This window comes from Melanostigma gelatinosum (genome assembly GCF_949748355.1).
Source record: "Melanostigma gelatinosum genome assembly, chromosome: 9".
NCBI classification, from domain to species: Eukaryota; Metazoa; Chordata; class Actinopteri; order Perciformes; family Zoarcidae; genus Melanostigma; species Melanostigma gelatinosum.
This window is the reverse complement of record NC_136642.1, coordinates 6,889,508-6,903,323: the sequence shown is the minus strand read 5'-3', so window position 1 is coordinate 6,903,323 and position 13,816 is coordinate 6,889,508. Positions and strand designations below refer to the sequence as shown.

Genomic DNA, 13,816 nt, shown 5'->3' with positions numbered 1-13,816 from the left:
CTACAGGTATTAAAGCACAATACAAGATCTAAAGGTTTTAAAAAGGCAGCTGCTCTTCCTTATCAACAGCTTTTCTTCACCCAGACTATGTGGCACGCATAAAAGCGAGATAAGACCAAACTTCATGGCTACTACACTTTTTCTTTGCGCACACACACACACACACACAGTCATATTATAAAATGTCATTATCGGTGCCATGTATAGAACCTTCCATGGACCAGTGAATAAAACAGAACATTGTCTGCATGGAATTAATGGCACGCAAATGTGGGATAATGGATTCAACAATATATTCTGCTCCAGCAATGTATTCACGCAATGTTCACTTCCCTGGTCTGAGTATTACTACTTTATTACTCGTAAATTCTACAATAATGCAATGACAGCAGATTTGAACCAATGTATACTTTGGGCTGATTGTTTTGGACGTTCCGTTGCTGTGAAGAGGAAGCTTCTCAGGCACCAGAATCAGAGCGCTAGAGTATTTGAACACACTTTCTTGTTGCAGTTGGGGACAAATCGCTGCTAAAATAAACCCAGAAAGTAAATTGATTTTAAGAGCAGCTTATATTCTCCGTTTTGGCAACAGTGTAATCTTCAGCTTCCATCCGCCTTTAGCAGAGTACCTAACTGAATTTAGCTCAGCAATGGTGCTACTTTTTATTTTAATTGTCATTCTAGCTGGAAAAAAATGAAGGCTAAAGAAAGAATGATACATGCAGTCGCAGCCTGTTCATCATTCAAACTGCGGGGCTGGTTGGGGATAAAGGAAGCAGCGGATCTCCCCAGAGTAGAGGGATAACAGACATCTATTAATCTTACCTCCTCTCCTGTCAGGTAGTACGCCGCCAGCAAGCCGCCAACGTAACGGATGTTCACCTCAAAGAGGGATGCCTCACCGTTCTGTTGAACCAAGAGAGAGATCAAATTGTCAAATGTCATTTTCAGCAAAGGCCTCAGTTAGTGGTAAAGCAGCACAGTGGTGTTCACGGGACAGTTGTAACATTGTAGTCAACATACTGGTAGTTGTGATTACTTAGATGCGAGTTTTCATGGTAAATGTATGAAATAGCTGGGATAGCTGATCAATTAACTGCCCTTTGAGACCCCTTTGGCAGCCCACATGTGGATATTAATAGCGTATTTTCCATCACACACTGTAAACTTATGAAATCTCTGTGAATCATAGGCATGCTTTTTAGTGAGTATGTACAGCGACTCGACTGTGTGTGTTCGTCTAACGACAAGTAAAATAAAGAACATCAGCAGACTTCGGCAGTGAATCTCCCTGACCACAGCAGCCAGGGTTGCTAGGAGGATGTGACAGAACTAAAGAAAACAAACTCCACTGATTGGCTAATTGATTGACCTCATTATCCCTCATTAGGACATTGTGGTGCATTCACAAATCTGTGACAGTATAACACGGTGATGATGATGATGATAACAAGCCAATACAGAAGTGCAACTTCAGAATCAGCATTAATTGCCAACATCAAAGGTTCAATATCAATGTATTAACATCATCTTCACCGCCAGATTAAAACCCCAAAAATACAGTGTCGTCCAGAGGGAAGGCCAGAACTATGTGAACCTCCCATGCTCCTCTTCGTCGCTCTGTCCACCAGCTGCGATGGAGGTTCCCTCTCCAAATAAATCAACAACTCGAGCCAGGCCAGACTCAAAAAGTCAGGTCAGAAAGTTCCACTATGACAGCTTACATGGAGAGGTGCTGTGCTAAGTTGCCATTTCTGTTTACCGACATTAAACGTATTTCTCTTCTACGTGAAATATAAAATATGAGGTCACACTGAGTGTGTTGAAATAGAACAACATAATTATTGCCTCTTACGCGAGCTCAAGGTTGGATCTGTCAGGAACTCTTGGAGACCCATTGAGAAGGAAATTGTAATTGGGTGCCAGAGAGGGCAATTAGCTGCACTCTGAATAGCATAGAGATGTGAAGTTACTGGCTTCGGTTCAAGGGGTGTGTGTGTGTGTATATATATATATATATATATATACACACACATCAACAAATCATCAAATGTGTTCTAATTTGCTGTCAATTTCATTTTACTAGAAATATTTCTCAACATGTCCCCAACTTGGCAGCATGTTGACAAATAAAGGAAACGTTGAGAAGATCAATACCTCTCTCGTGTCCGTTTGGTAAATGTGAAGCTCTTACGCTAACCTGTTAGCTTAGCATAAGCCAATAACATTAACACTTGGTTTGTTGTGATATTAAATAGTATATTAGTAAGCTTTAGAGGTAGTTGGATTGTGTTATCTTTGCACAGAGCCTAGCTGTTTCCTCCTCTTTCCAGTCTTTATGCTACGCTAAGCTAACCACCTGCTGGCTCCAGCTCCATATGTAGTGTACAGACATGGCAACGGTATCAATCTTCTCCTGTAACTCTTGGCATATATGAGAATCAGCATATTTCACACCCAAAATGTCGAACTATTCCTTTAAAGTGCATTGTCCTTGTTATGTGTTATGGAACTTTATAAATCAGGTCATAACAGCAGGACTGTTTTACAACCACGGTGCTGTGTGCTCCGTCCCTGAAGTCGGCACCCTGGTGACACTTCTTGAGACGGAGCACTGATGCCTCTGGCAGGGCAGCTGAGCTGAGCTGTCTTGCCAACCCTGAAATGAGTGGCCCATTCAGTGATGGCAGTGATTAGGAACGGAGTGTCTATTGATCACCAGGGACAGTGGCACTCAGCAAGACAGGCAGGAGATACAGTGAGGGAGGACAAGTAACGCCGACTATGGTTTTGGCAGGACCCGGGGCTCAGAAAGAGCACACAAACACAACTTACATCACATGCAAGATATCAAAACAATGTCAAAGTTCTCCGAGAGGCAGTTCACAAAGTCTGCACTTAACTGCACAGCAGACTGGATTTGGCTCTGACTGAGGCTCACTGTGGAACTGGTTGGAGTTTCACAGGGTTTTCCAGCTTGAGATGTGTGTTTGTCCAAAACAAAAAGTGCATCACTTTTTTCTTTTCATCGTCCAAGTTTAATTTACAAAACACTTTTCAAAGCTGTTCGGCCTGTGCAAGCTTAAGCTGGTAATTGGAAAAAAAAAACATCTGGCTCATTTGAATATCAGGAATATCATAATATATTATTTTCTTCTCATAATTCCGTTATGACAAAAAGGGGGAAGACTAAAATGCATCGTTTCATTTCAGTGACGAATTAAGTTGATTCAAGATGTATGGTAAAACGGATGTTTTCATCCGGCTGAAAGTACAACGTGATATTCATGACGAACAAAAAAGAAAAATCAATAAAGAGCAGATTATGGTAAATGTCAACATGAATAATTCAGTTTCACTCATTGCGCTATTGATTAGCCTTTTCTCCGACTCAAGTCCGAATGTGACCGGTGGTGTCATCTCAGTTTATTACAGTTTGATGCAGTTTTAGACCTAATTTATAGGTTCTATGTTTAATTGTCCTGCAAATAAATGATAGATGAATCAGGAGGAAATCATAAGTGGTTCCCCGAAACCACTTCTATCCCAAAAAAAAGCAACCAAGAGCCTAAATGCTGCAGCAGGGAGTTCAATCTGACTGTGCTGCTGCTCCTCGAGGCACATTTAAGTGTGGGGTGCAGCAAGTATGACAAAGAAATCAGGTACAGTGAATCACACCTGTTTTTTTTACTCTTTTTTTTTTTCTTGTCTCTCTTCACGGTGCTCAAGCGGAGGACCTGATTAGGAGGCAACACAAGGTTGTCAGAGTAAACACAGGAGCGCGAACCACCTCTGCCACTAAAAAGGGAAAATGAGACTCTCTGAAGGATGATTACTCAACAGCAAGAACAAGTCTGCATTGCAAGTCTATACTGTAAATACATGGAGGCGATTTGAATGCATAGCTCCTGTGTCGCCTTGTCTCGATTATGGGCACTTTTACGCCTAACCCGTATGTTTCGCTTAAACTGACGTCGGTGCGTTTGTGCGGCGAGTACGGTTTATTTGGTGCGGTGTGAAATCTGTCAAACCCTGGTCCACTGCAGACCAACTAATTCAACCGAGACCACTTCCAAGGCCACTAAACTAACGATAAACACATGTTATGTACCTGTACTGTTCAGGAAGTGATTATTAATCTGTGTATTGGTGTAAATCATTTAGTAATCTTGAGAACCAGACAGTCAAAACATGTTTTCAAATGAACCAAAATGAGGTGTGAAATAAAATTTAAAAAAAGCAAAGTCGACCAGTTGAACGTCTCAAACTAAGCACGCACCTTGATACCGTATTTAACAATGCTTCACGTCTTGTAAATATGCACGATACTAGGCGAATAATTTGCATTTTAATTGTTCGACGTAATGTAATTGCTGTGCAGGAGGAGCCACGGCAGAAAGGACAATGAATTAATGAGTGTAATGACTCGTTGGGTACGCTGCCGCGGTACCTTGTAGGTGTTCTGCTTCACCAGCACCGCGCCGTGTTTCTGACAGTGTTCGATGCTCGTTTCACTGTTGATGAGTATTCATCATCCATCAACAGCCATGGCGAAGACTGTCGTCGGACTCGGCCCAGATTTGCCCGGGACATGAGCCTGATTGGCTGCCGTGCGCCAAGGAGCCGAGAGAGGACGGCTGCCCAGTGGCGTGTCCTGCTCACGCGCTACAATGTAATGATTTACTGCTCATAAAGAGGCAACGTTGTCGCTGCGCAGATGACTCGATGGCTTAAAATGGCTCCAACATTTCAAAAGCCAAATTAGCCTGATGTGACAGAAAAGAAAAAAAAATGTATCCGATGAGTCAATGATAAAAATTAAGCAGATGATTGCCTCTCCGACCCGAGCTGGTGATTCACTCCTTAAGACTGTGATTTAACTTAACATCGCTAATTAAACATGGGAAAAATCATGAAAGGGACCAATTAGATCCTGCTACTAATCTCTGTCAGTCTAGCATGCAGCAGACTGGAAGCTGCTGCCTCTGCTTCCCCAAGGCAGCTCGTCTCCGCCCAGCTACTTTCACCACGGAAAGCTGTGGCTGGTTCTTCCTTTTCTTTTTTTCATAGTACAGTAATTACAGTCTTGTTCAGCGTCCAAAGCTTTGAAAGCAGTCTCCAACATTAGCGTTAATGACCACTAACCTCTGATGGAGAAGGGAGCTTATAACATCAAGCATATATGAAAAGAAAAAAGGGGGGGGGGGGGGTTCTCACAAATGATGAGCCCACACAGCTCAATATTTAACCTCGCTGTAAAGAGTGAGTGATGAGATATTATTAAATTGTTTGATCAGAGTTCAAATTCACTGGACCGCAAAGCTACCGAGTGTGGTGACAAATTACAGAATTGTGTTCATGGATATTTGCATTTTTATAAGATTGCTTTAAAAAAAAAAAAGCGTATACTGTTGTTAAATGAGGCTTATCCAAAAGAGTTAACAATGTTTTCTTTCACCGTTTGGTCATTGCCGTATATGAGCATGTTCCAAGAGACTGAGCCTCTTCTCTTCTACGAGCTCACCCTAATGGCAAATAAAATAAATAATTGAACCAATCAAATAGAGTGTGTGTCGCCGTCGGTGAAAAGCTCCTTTTAATTTGACAATCAAAACATCAGCGAGTCGCGTCTCTTCGTCTGAAGCCTTCATTCACGGCGGTAATTTGAAATGGAAAGTGACTGTTTCCGATTCTTCAAATAGCATTTTAACTGACAGACATTAGCGCGTAATGGTTATCAGTCGTGATACATCAAGTTCTTTTGTCTTTCATTTGACTGCTCCGCTCTTGTTACATTTCCCATGATGCATCTTTGCAAGCTGGGTGTAGATGCTTCAGTGAACGCCTATTCCCAGCCCTGACCAATAAAACCCGTAATGAACGGTCCGAGCAGAGAGGCATTAAGATAAAGCATTGGCTAATGGTTCGAATCTCATCAGGTAATGATTTCCATTTCATTTCTTTGATAACACTTATCTTTTACAATCTAGGTAATTAATCAGTGGCTTACGTCTCCTTACACATCAATAGATGCGCACACACCAAGGAGAGAATGGAAACATCTCCACTAAATGCATTCAATTGTAGATTAACAGCCTGGTGAATAATTAATCAAATGTGGAAGAGTGATAAATGATAGCTGAATTACAAAAGGCAGCCCTCCATCTTTTCCCTTCACAAACCCAGAAAATGTGTCGATCTGCATCTGTCTATTTCCAGAGTGTCGTCCTTTGATGCTCTCTCTATGCGTCCACAAATAAACACCCGTGCAGAATCAGGAGGGTAGCGTTCTGCGTTCAGGTCTTTTTGCTCTCCCGGGGGTTTGCAGCAGCTCCCCACCGAGTCCTCATAATGTTCGGGTCTCGTGGGACTTCGCCGTGCTCTCACTCTGCCATTATTATTATTATTATTCAGCCAGCTGCAGTCCATCCTCCCTCTCACTGACTCGGTGTGTAACGCTGTGCCTCCGTCTCTCATCACATGCCTCCCACTGTATTTGGCCTTGCTGAATGAGCCACATCCCTCACTTTGTCTGCGCCGCTTGCTCCCAAAACTGCCGACAAGAAAATAGAGGCACTTGAGCTATGTTCACGTTGATATGTTAAACACTCTGTCCTGTAGTCGAGGTCCTTAACTGAGCTAATCAATGCATCAATTAGAAACATTTCTGTTGTCAGAAAGTAGTAAAAAAAAGCTTGTAACGTATTTCCCAGAGCCCAAAGTGATTCAGGTAATAATACCCTGAAGTCATTCATTGATGTTTTTCAATCTACAAATTCTGTCTTCATCTTATTAGCAGTGTTTTTGTAACAGATTCCACAGGGGAAAAAAAAAATGAAGAATGATATAAAGACGTGCTGGTAAATACCCGTAAGGACGAACCACCCATGCAAAATGTCCTCTGCCCTCTAGATCCTGTGACAGAATGTCAGCTCAGCTTGACCTCAGCTCCGGGGCACGCCGTGCACAGCGTGGTTATCGGTTATCGGGGGTCAAAGAACAGCTCCGCAGAGGTAATCAACAACCTCGCTCCAGGTCCTCTCGTTACCGACTGATGCCACTTCATACTGTCCTCACACGTGAGCAAAAAAATGTATTAACTGAACAAAAATAGGCCGATTTACAAGCTTTGAGATACAAAATATGGACACTGAATGAATATCTACCTCGAAAATGTTAGAAACAGTGTCACGGACAAATCTAAATATATGTTTGGTTGCTCAAAAATATTTTAGGATAATAATCTAACACTTGATATTTGCCTGAGGCGTATGCAAACTATGCTCGAAATAGTTGCCAATATATTTCTCTCCATTTCCAGCGGTGTTACGCGTGCGCGTTGCGCTTCAGCAGACACAGTGGATTGTTTATAGGTTGGTGAGACGCTGCCGGCAACCTCTGAGACGATCTGATGAAGTTCCTCTCCCTCACAAGTCTACTCTCTCACCAAGCCGTCACTGGTTCTGTGAAAGGAGCGCGTGTCTCGTGTGGAAGTCTTGTGAGCTCCGTCTGGCCTCTGAGCCCGGCACCCTTCTGAGGTGGAGCAGATTATAAGCAACAACAATGAGCAATGTATCTGCGCTCATTCCAGCAAAAAGTCAATAAGATCCGGATTGCACCAGGACAGATATAAATACACTCGAGCTACGTTCAATCTACCGGTACATGCTTTATCTTGTTGCAAACTCTATTTGACTGTGATGAAATGGAGACCTCTCAAGCTGATGCAGGCTTTTTGTTCTGCACACAGACATCTCAAGCTGACAGAAGATTTGAGGGTTTTTTTTTCCTACTCTGGGATGTTGCTGGGAGGAACTGAGAGGTGAACAACTTCCACCGAAGTTTCAAGAAAATACTATGCTATTCTGCTTCATTCTGCTAGCAACACAGCCCCCGCTGTGGTTTTCTTCACATTGCAGCATCGTCAAGCTCACAGCAAGTGACCACAACACCAAATGACCAAAATAACCCCAAACGCCAGCGGCTCTGTGAGGCTGCACGCAGGCACAGAAGTGCACACGGTCGCATCGACAGCGGTAACATGCCCGATGTCCACACGTGAGATGGTGACCGTGTTCACCATCTTGGTTTAGCATGTTAGCATGCTAATTCTTGCTACTTAGCACTAAATATAAAAAGGTAAAAAAAAAAAGATGTAACCTGATGATGGAATGAATATATGGACATTTTGGCAATCCATCAATTAGTTTTGAGACATTTCTTTCATACAACAAACTGTGTGTGCCTGTTTTAGGGATTGCCTACACATCCACACGACTGCATTGCCCGGGGGTGGAAAAATGCACCAGAACCATGTCAGAAATAACACGGCTCCCATCTCCAGTCTCTCCCAATGACACCCGCGAGACTTCATACTCATTTGAGTCTCACCTGAGACGTGGAATCATGGGCCTGACTGTGCTAATTATACAGAGACACTTTGCCGCCCCGGTTTGGCTCGGGAGATGTTCACTGTGGTCCCTCGGGAGTTATTGCCGGTGCATGTTGCTACTTACGCTGAAGATGCTTCATCAACAAGCACGCAGGGGGACAGTTTAGTCTATAAACAGCAAAAAATAAATCACAAGACACAAGATTTCACTGGGAAAAGATGTGAACGACTTCCGCTTCTGAACCAGTTCAGTGCGACAGCAAATACACATTATTACCACAGAGGATATGAATAAGTTACCCGAAATACTATCAAATGTCCCTGAATGTTCTGTTGGCAGCAGCGACAGCCAAAAGTCAGCCTGCAGGGTAATAACACACGACTGACAAATGAATAGAATATATGCTTTGATTCGGTCGACTGAAAATGTAACAAGAACAAAACTTCTAAATCCCTAATCATACTAAAGCGGTAAAGGCAGCAACGAACAGTTATTTTCATTAAAGATTAATCTGCCTTTTAAATTCTCGATCTAACGATCAAACGTTTGTTTAAAAAAAATGCTTAACATTTAAATAAATATAAAATATCCAGCGCAATATCCCAGTGTTGAGAAATGCAAATAAGTTGTTTTGCCTGATTTTTCAAAAGTTCCAGTAATCATTCAAATAGCTGCCAATTCTAATTGGATGAATACGATTTTTTTTATTTATTTTTTTATAAATTTTTTTGTTGAAAGACACGAGACAATATTAAGACAATACATAGACATATGAATAGGATTATTGACTAATCGTTTCAGCACAAAAAACATTACAAACTACTTAATAATCACACCCCAGGTGCTAATCAGTGTCTTAGTACTTCCAACAAAACAGACCCTTACAACATAGCTATGAAGATCAAAATGTTCCTTATGATGAACCAATAAGGCCGGTGGACTGACTGACTGTCAAGGTAGCTAATAAGTTGCACAGTTGCTTCTAGCATCTCTAAGAAAATGACAGGCTTGAGAGTAGCAGCCGTAAGTAGGAGCTTGTAGTGTTGTGGAATAAAACATAATGGTCTGAATGATATTATTTGTACCTTTGTCTTGTTATTGCTGGTTTCTTTTCTCCTTCATACAGCATGTGGACCCCTGAATGAGTCATCTCAAACGGCCCATGACCTGTAACATTTCAGGTAATGTGTGTTTGGCCCCTCCTCCGCTCTGGATGTTTTTCTACCGGCGTCTACCATTACTTTGAAATCATTTTTCCTTCTTCAAAGCCTATAAACTCATCCATACCAAGGTAGAAAAGAAATACTAAATATTGAAAATAAAACCTCTTCTTTGCAGAACACATATCCATCAATAAACCAATCACAACACCCTGATAGGAGATCTGTCCATATGCGTGTATTCAAACCGCGAGAGAATGAGAGCGTTCGAGTAAAACGATCATCGTGATCTATTCCCATTGTGTCGTTGTATCGCACCACATCCAATACATTTCCTGATGACGGAAGAGAAACGCTGAATCAGATTATAACTGATATAGAGAGTGTTGAAGTGACAGAGTAGTGAAAGAGTAGAAGAGGAGGACGAGGAGGAGGAGAGGGTCTCGAGGACTAACAACATGAGGAAATACAACCCGCATTAAACCCTCTTAATTACCCGATTTTAAATGAGATACGGTCTGATGACCAGCTGGAGGAAAATTGCTGGACCATAACTCAAAAGTCATAGAGCACTGACCAAACTGCTGATAGAGGATCCTCATAATACGGCAACATACTGTACAGCAAGGCAGACTGAAGAACCCCCATAATGCTAACTGCCTGTGACAATGCCAACTACTTCTTCAAGCTTTGTGCAACAACAGCTTGTGGGAAAATATGCCAAAAGCCATCACTGAACATTCTGGCGCTTCCTTTGTCTCGGTAATTGGCTCTGCCGCCAGAACGGACCGGTCTGTCTGCTGAGCAGCTCGTCAGGATCTACATCAGGAGCCTGGTGTTTGTTTTAAAGTCATATGTTTAAGACATATTTCAAGAAATGTAATTGTTCACTTGGAACAGAGTTTTAAAACCGATCGCTTCGACGGTTGTCCGAGCCGCCTGGTGGGAGGAGACAGACTGAGATATCATCTCTGTACTTCTGTAATGTCTGTCCCTGTCTGTCTGTCCTCATCCATTGCTGACAAATAACAGACCGGCAGTGCCTTCCTGGGACAAGACCCACCAACACCAGCTTTACTACAAAATAACTGATCAATATGATCAGATATGGTTTTTCTAGCTTGCCAAGACCATAACACAAAAAAGTTTCTTTTGTCAAATTCATTTTATTATTTATTCTCTTGAATACATTGTATGTCCCTTTGGAATAAAGCGTCTGCTAAATGGCTGTAATGTAATGTGAATATAATTCATTCAATCTTAAAATAATTGAAAGATCTGCAACAAATTGAAAACAATGCTTGGCTGGTGGAGTAATTCTACAAACTGCATTGTGCAGACACAGATTTTAATTATAATTATAATGTAAAATGTACAATCGTAGTATGCAATGTACAATCCAAATGTAAAACTGATCCCCCTCCTGAGCCACAATCCCATCTTTCATCAATGCCTTTAATTTGGGTTTATAAATGAGAACACTCTTGACTTCAAGTGTCACTTCTTCCAGTTGCTCTTGTACTGCATGTATTTCCTTAAGTGGTATTGCGATACAATTAGGACATCAGAAAATATCCTCAGGCTCTTGGAAAGCTCGGTGAACCGAGTGTATCTGACGAGTGTGTATCTTGAGCCAGCGAGTCATTTTTATCAGAGGCAGGCGTGTAGATGTCCAAACTGCATGAGGTAGTTCAGTCTCAAAATGATGATCTCCTGTGACACATACATATTTCTCAAGTGTACTGCGAAGACTCTGAGGTGATGCAGTTATTTGATATCTAAAAACACTTTTGTACGCTAGCGCAGGTAAGTGTGTGTGTATATATACACTAAAGCCTCACATCTCTCCCCGTTTTACACAAATCAATCTCAACTTCATTCACCATGTGAGCAGAACAACTGCCGTACCAAATTCATAAATGTGAATAAATGTGCTTTAATTTCTATAAAACTGGCTGATATTTCTTCAGAGAAGCCTGAACCGCCGCTCAAAGATCTCATCATTAGATATTAAGACAATCTGACATCTAATCACTGATTTCAAGACAGAAAATCCCGACTACCCTGAAAATATCATTATATTTGGAGAATTAACCAAAATTGCCACTAATACGTCACGTCTACTTGTCCCAGAAGTGATGGAGCAGCGGCCCTTGGTGGATGTGACCCCCCCAGAGGAGACCACCGCTGAAGGCACGAGGGACTGAGATTGATGGATTGTGGCAGATCACACCCAAAGTGCGACAAAGTGTGACGACGCAGCGTGAAGTGTAAATCTGTGCGTGTTGTCTTTCTGATCGGCCACAGGGACACAGCAAAGCTGAGTGTGTGTGTGTGTGTGTGTGTGTGTGAGAGAGAGTCATGCCTCTCTCCATGCATACATATCTATAATATCTAGAGGCGTAGAAGCTGAAAACTGAGGGTTTCCATTGATGTGTCGGTGAAATTAACGCTCACCGTGGATCCTTCATGGCCTCGAAATTGGCGGTGACCAAGATGTTGCTGAGCTCCACCAGATAAAAGCACATTATAGACGCACCGTTCAGGTGTTTTTGCCCTGATTATATACTGGGGCTGCTCCCCGGTGGAATAAATAGGCATGCACAATTGTAGGCTTGATAATATCTATTCCCACACAATGGCGTGCTGTTCAAAGACACCGGGGGCATCAAGTGCACGATGCCACACATGCAAACCACATTCAGGATTGTTTTCTGAACAATAAACCCAAAAGAAATAAGTGTTTTTAAATTCTAATTGAGGCAAATTTAGTCAGTAAACAAATCTTTTCACAGTGGAGGAATCTGACACCTTGTCATACCAGGCAGGGAAAAGGTGTAATTATTGCCTTGTGTCTTCAGTACGACGTTGACAGCCATAATGACATAGTCAAATTTGTAAGCGTTGTGTAATTGCGCGCCATTACGTAACCCGCACTTTAGCACAACTGGTGGAAAGCGCGACTGTGAGGCCCGGAAATGGCCTCTCTTATTTGACAAACTGGCACTTGTTAGCACAAAACCACACAAAAACCTGTCCTGGTTGGCTCCCAATCCCAACAAGATATCAGAACTGGCAACCCTCAGTTGTTCCCGACCCCGTCGTTACGGAAACAGCCATGGCCTCTTTTAGCCTCTTCTCTCCCACAATTTTTTACATCTGGAAAATACATCCCTTCGACCCCTCCACTCTCCTCTTTCTTTTATTGATCACATTTTCTGCCCCACAAAGGCCTTTCAAAGAGGCAGAGAATCCCATCAGCTGTTAACACGGCGTGGCCAGTGGCCACCCAGGAAGCTTTTGATTCCTGCTGGAATGTCCCGAGCGTTGGAAAAACTGCCAAACTCAGTGGACACAATGTTGGTGTTAAGAGCACAATAGCGGGGCTTAAAATCAATCCGGCATGCAACGCCGCTGCTGAAAACGTCGTTATCTTAATGTAGTGGGTACCCGCCAGCTGACCGAGACTTTAAAAGCGAGGTAAAAGCAAATGATAACAATTAGAGAATGGGTTTCTTACCGAGTTTAGGTCCAGGCTGGTCTGCACCCACTCCTTGGCATCGTTATATTCTTCCATCAGTCCCATAATATAGAGTGTGTCCAGTGAGTCAATGATGGAGGCTCCTCTCAGGCCACCTGCAAAAATGCACAAGAGAACTGAGTTAGTGCCGTATCCATATATGATGAACCCGATTACATTTACACCTGGTATTAATATGCGTCTTCAGCCCCCCCCACCCGGTCGAAGCTTTGAACATAAGAAATGTTGCTCTGACAGCCCTGGCGTTATGTATTTCTGCCCACGTGTGGATTAAACGCAATTACATTTACATTTGTGTTCAGTACGGTCTCATATTCAGCCTCAATGCATTTTGTGGTCAAGCACTATCCAATTGCATTCCGATCACCCAAAATGCATTTTAATGAAAGGTGTAAATGAGGTAAGAGATGTGTGGCTCAGGAGAAATTTCACATGTAAAAACATTGATTTAATTACATACAAATATATGATTGCCTGGTTGGCATATGTCCTATTCAGGGATTAGCAATTGTAATGTTGTTGTATTTGTTTACAGCTATATTATAGTGTGTTATAAACTATTTATTAAGTATCTACAAGAGACATATGAATGCTTCATGGTGGAGGCAGTGATACTATTTAAGGGTGTGCAAGGTGAAAAGAAATAGCAAAAACAACCATTGAGAAGACGCAGTGACGATCACATGTCAAACAACAACGGGCAAACTCACCTGTGTTACCGC

At 42.3% G+C, this 13,816-nt stretch overlaps 1 protein-coding gene across 2 annotated transcripts in view; it reads right to left on the bottom strand.

Annotated features, from left to right (window-relative positions):
* Positions 1 to 13,816, bottom strand: part of LOC306781804 (mannosyl-oligosaccharide 1,2-alpha-mannosidase IA) — a 137,637-nt gene that overhangs the window by 46,739 nt on the left and 77,082 nt on the right. For both annotated transcript variants that reach the window (XM_079274828.1, XM_079274827.1), the window contains exons 3-4: positions 13,074 to 13,189; positions 826 to 906 (exon numbers count right to left, since the gene is read on the bottom strand). In XM_079274828.1, coding sequence (XP_079130954.1) covers positions 826 to 906; positions 13,074 to 13,189 — 197 coding nt within the window. The remainder of the gene's footprint in view (positions 1 to 825; positions 907 to 13,073; positions 13,190 to 13,816) is intronic.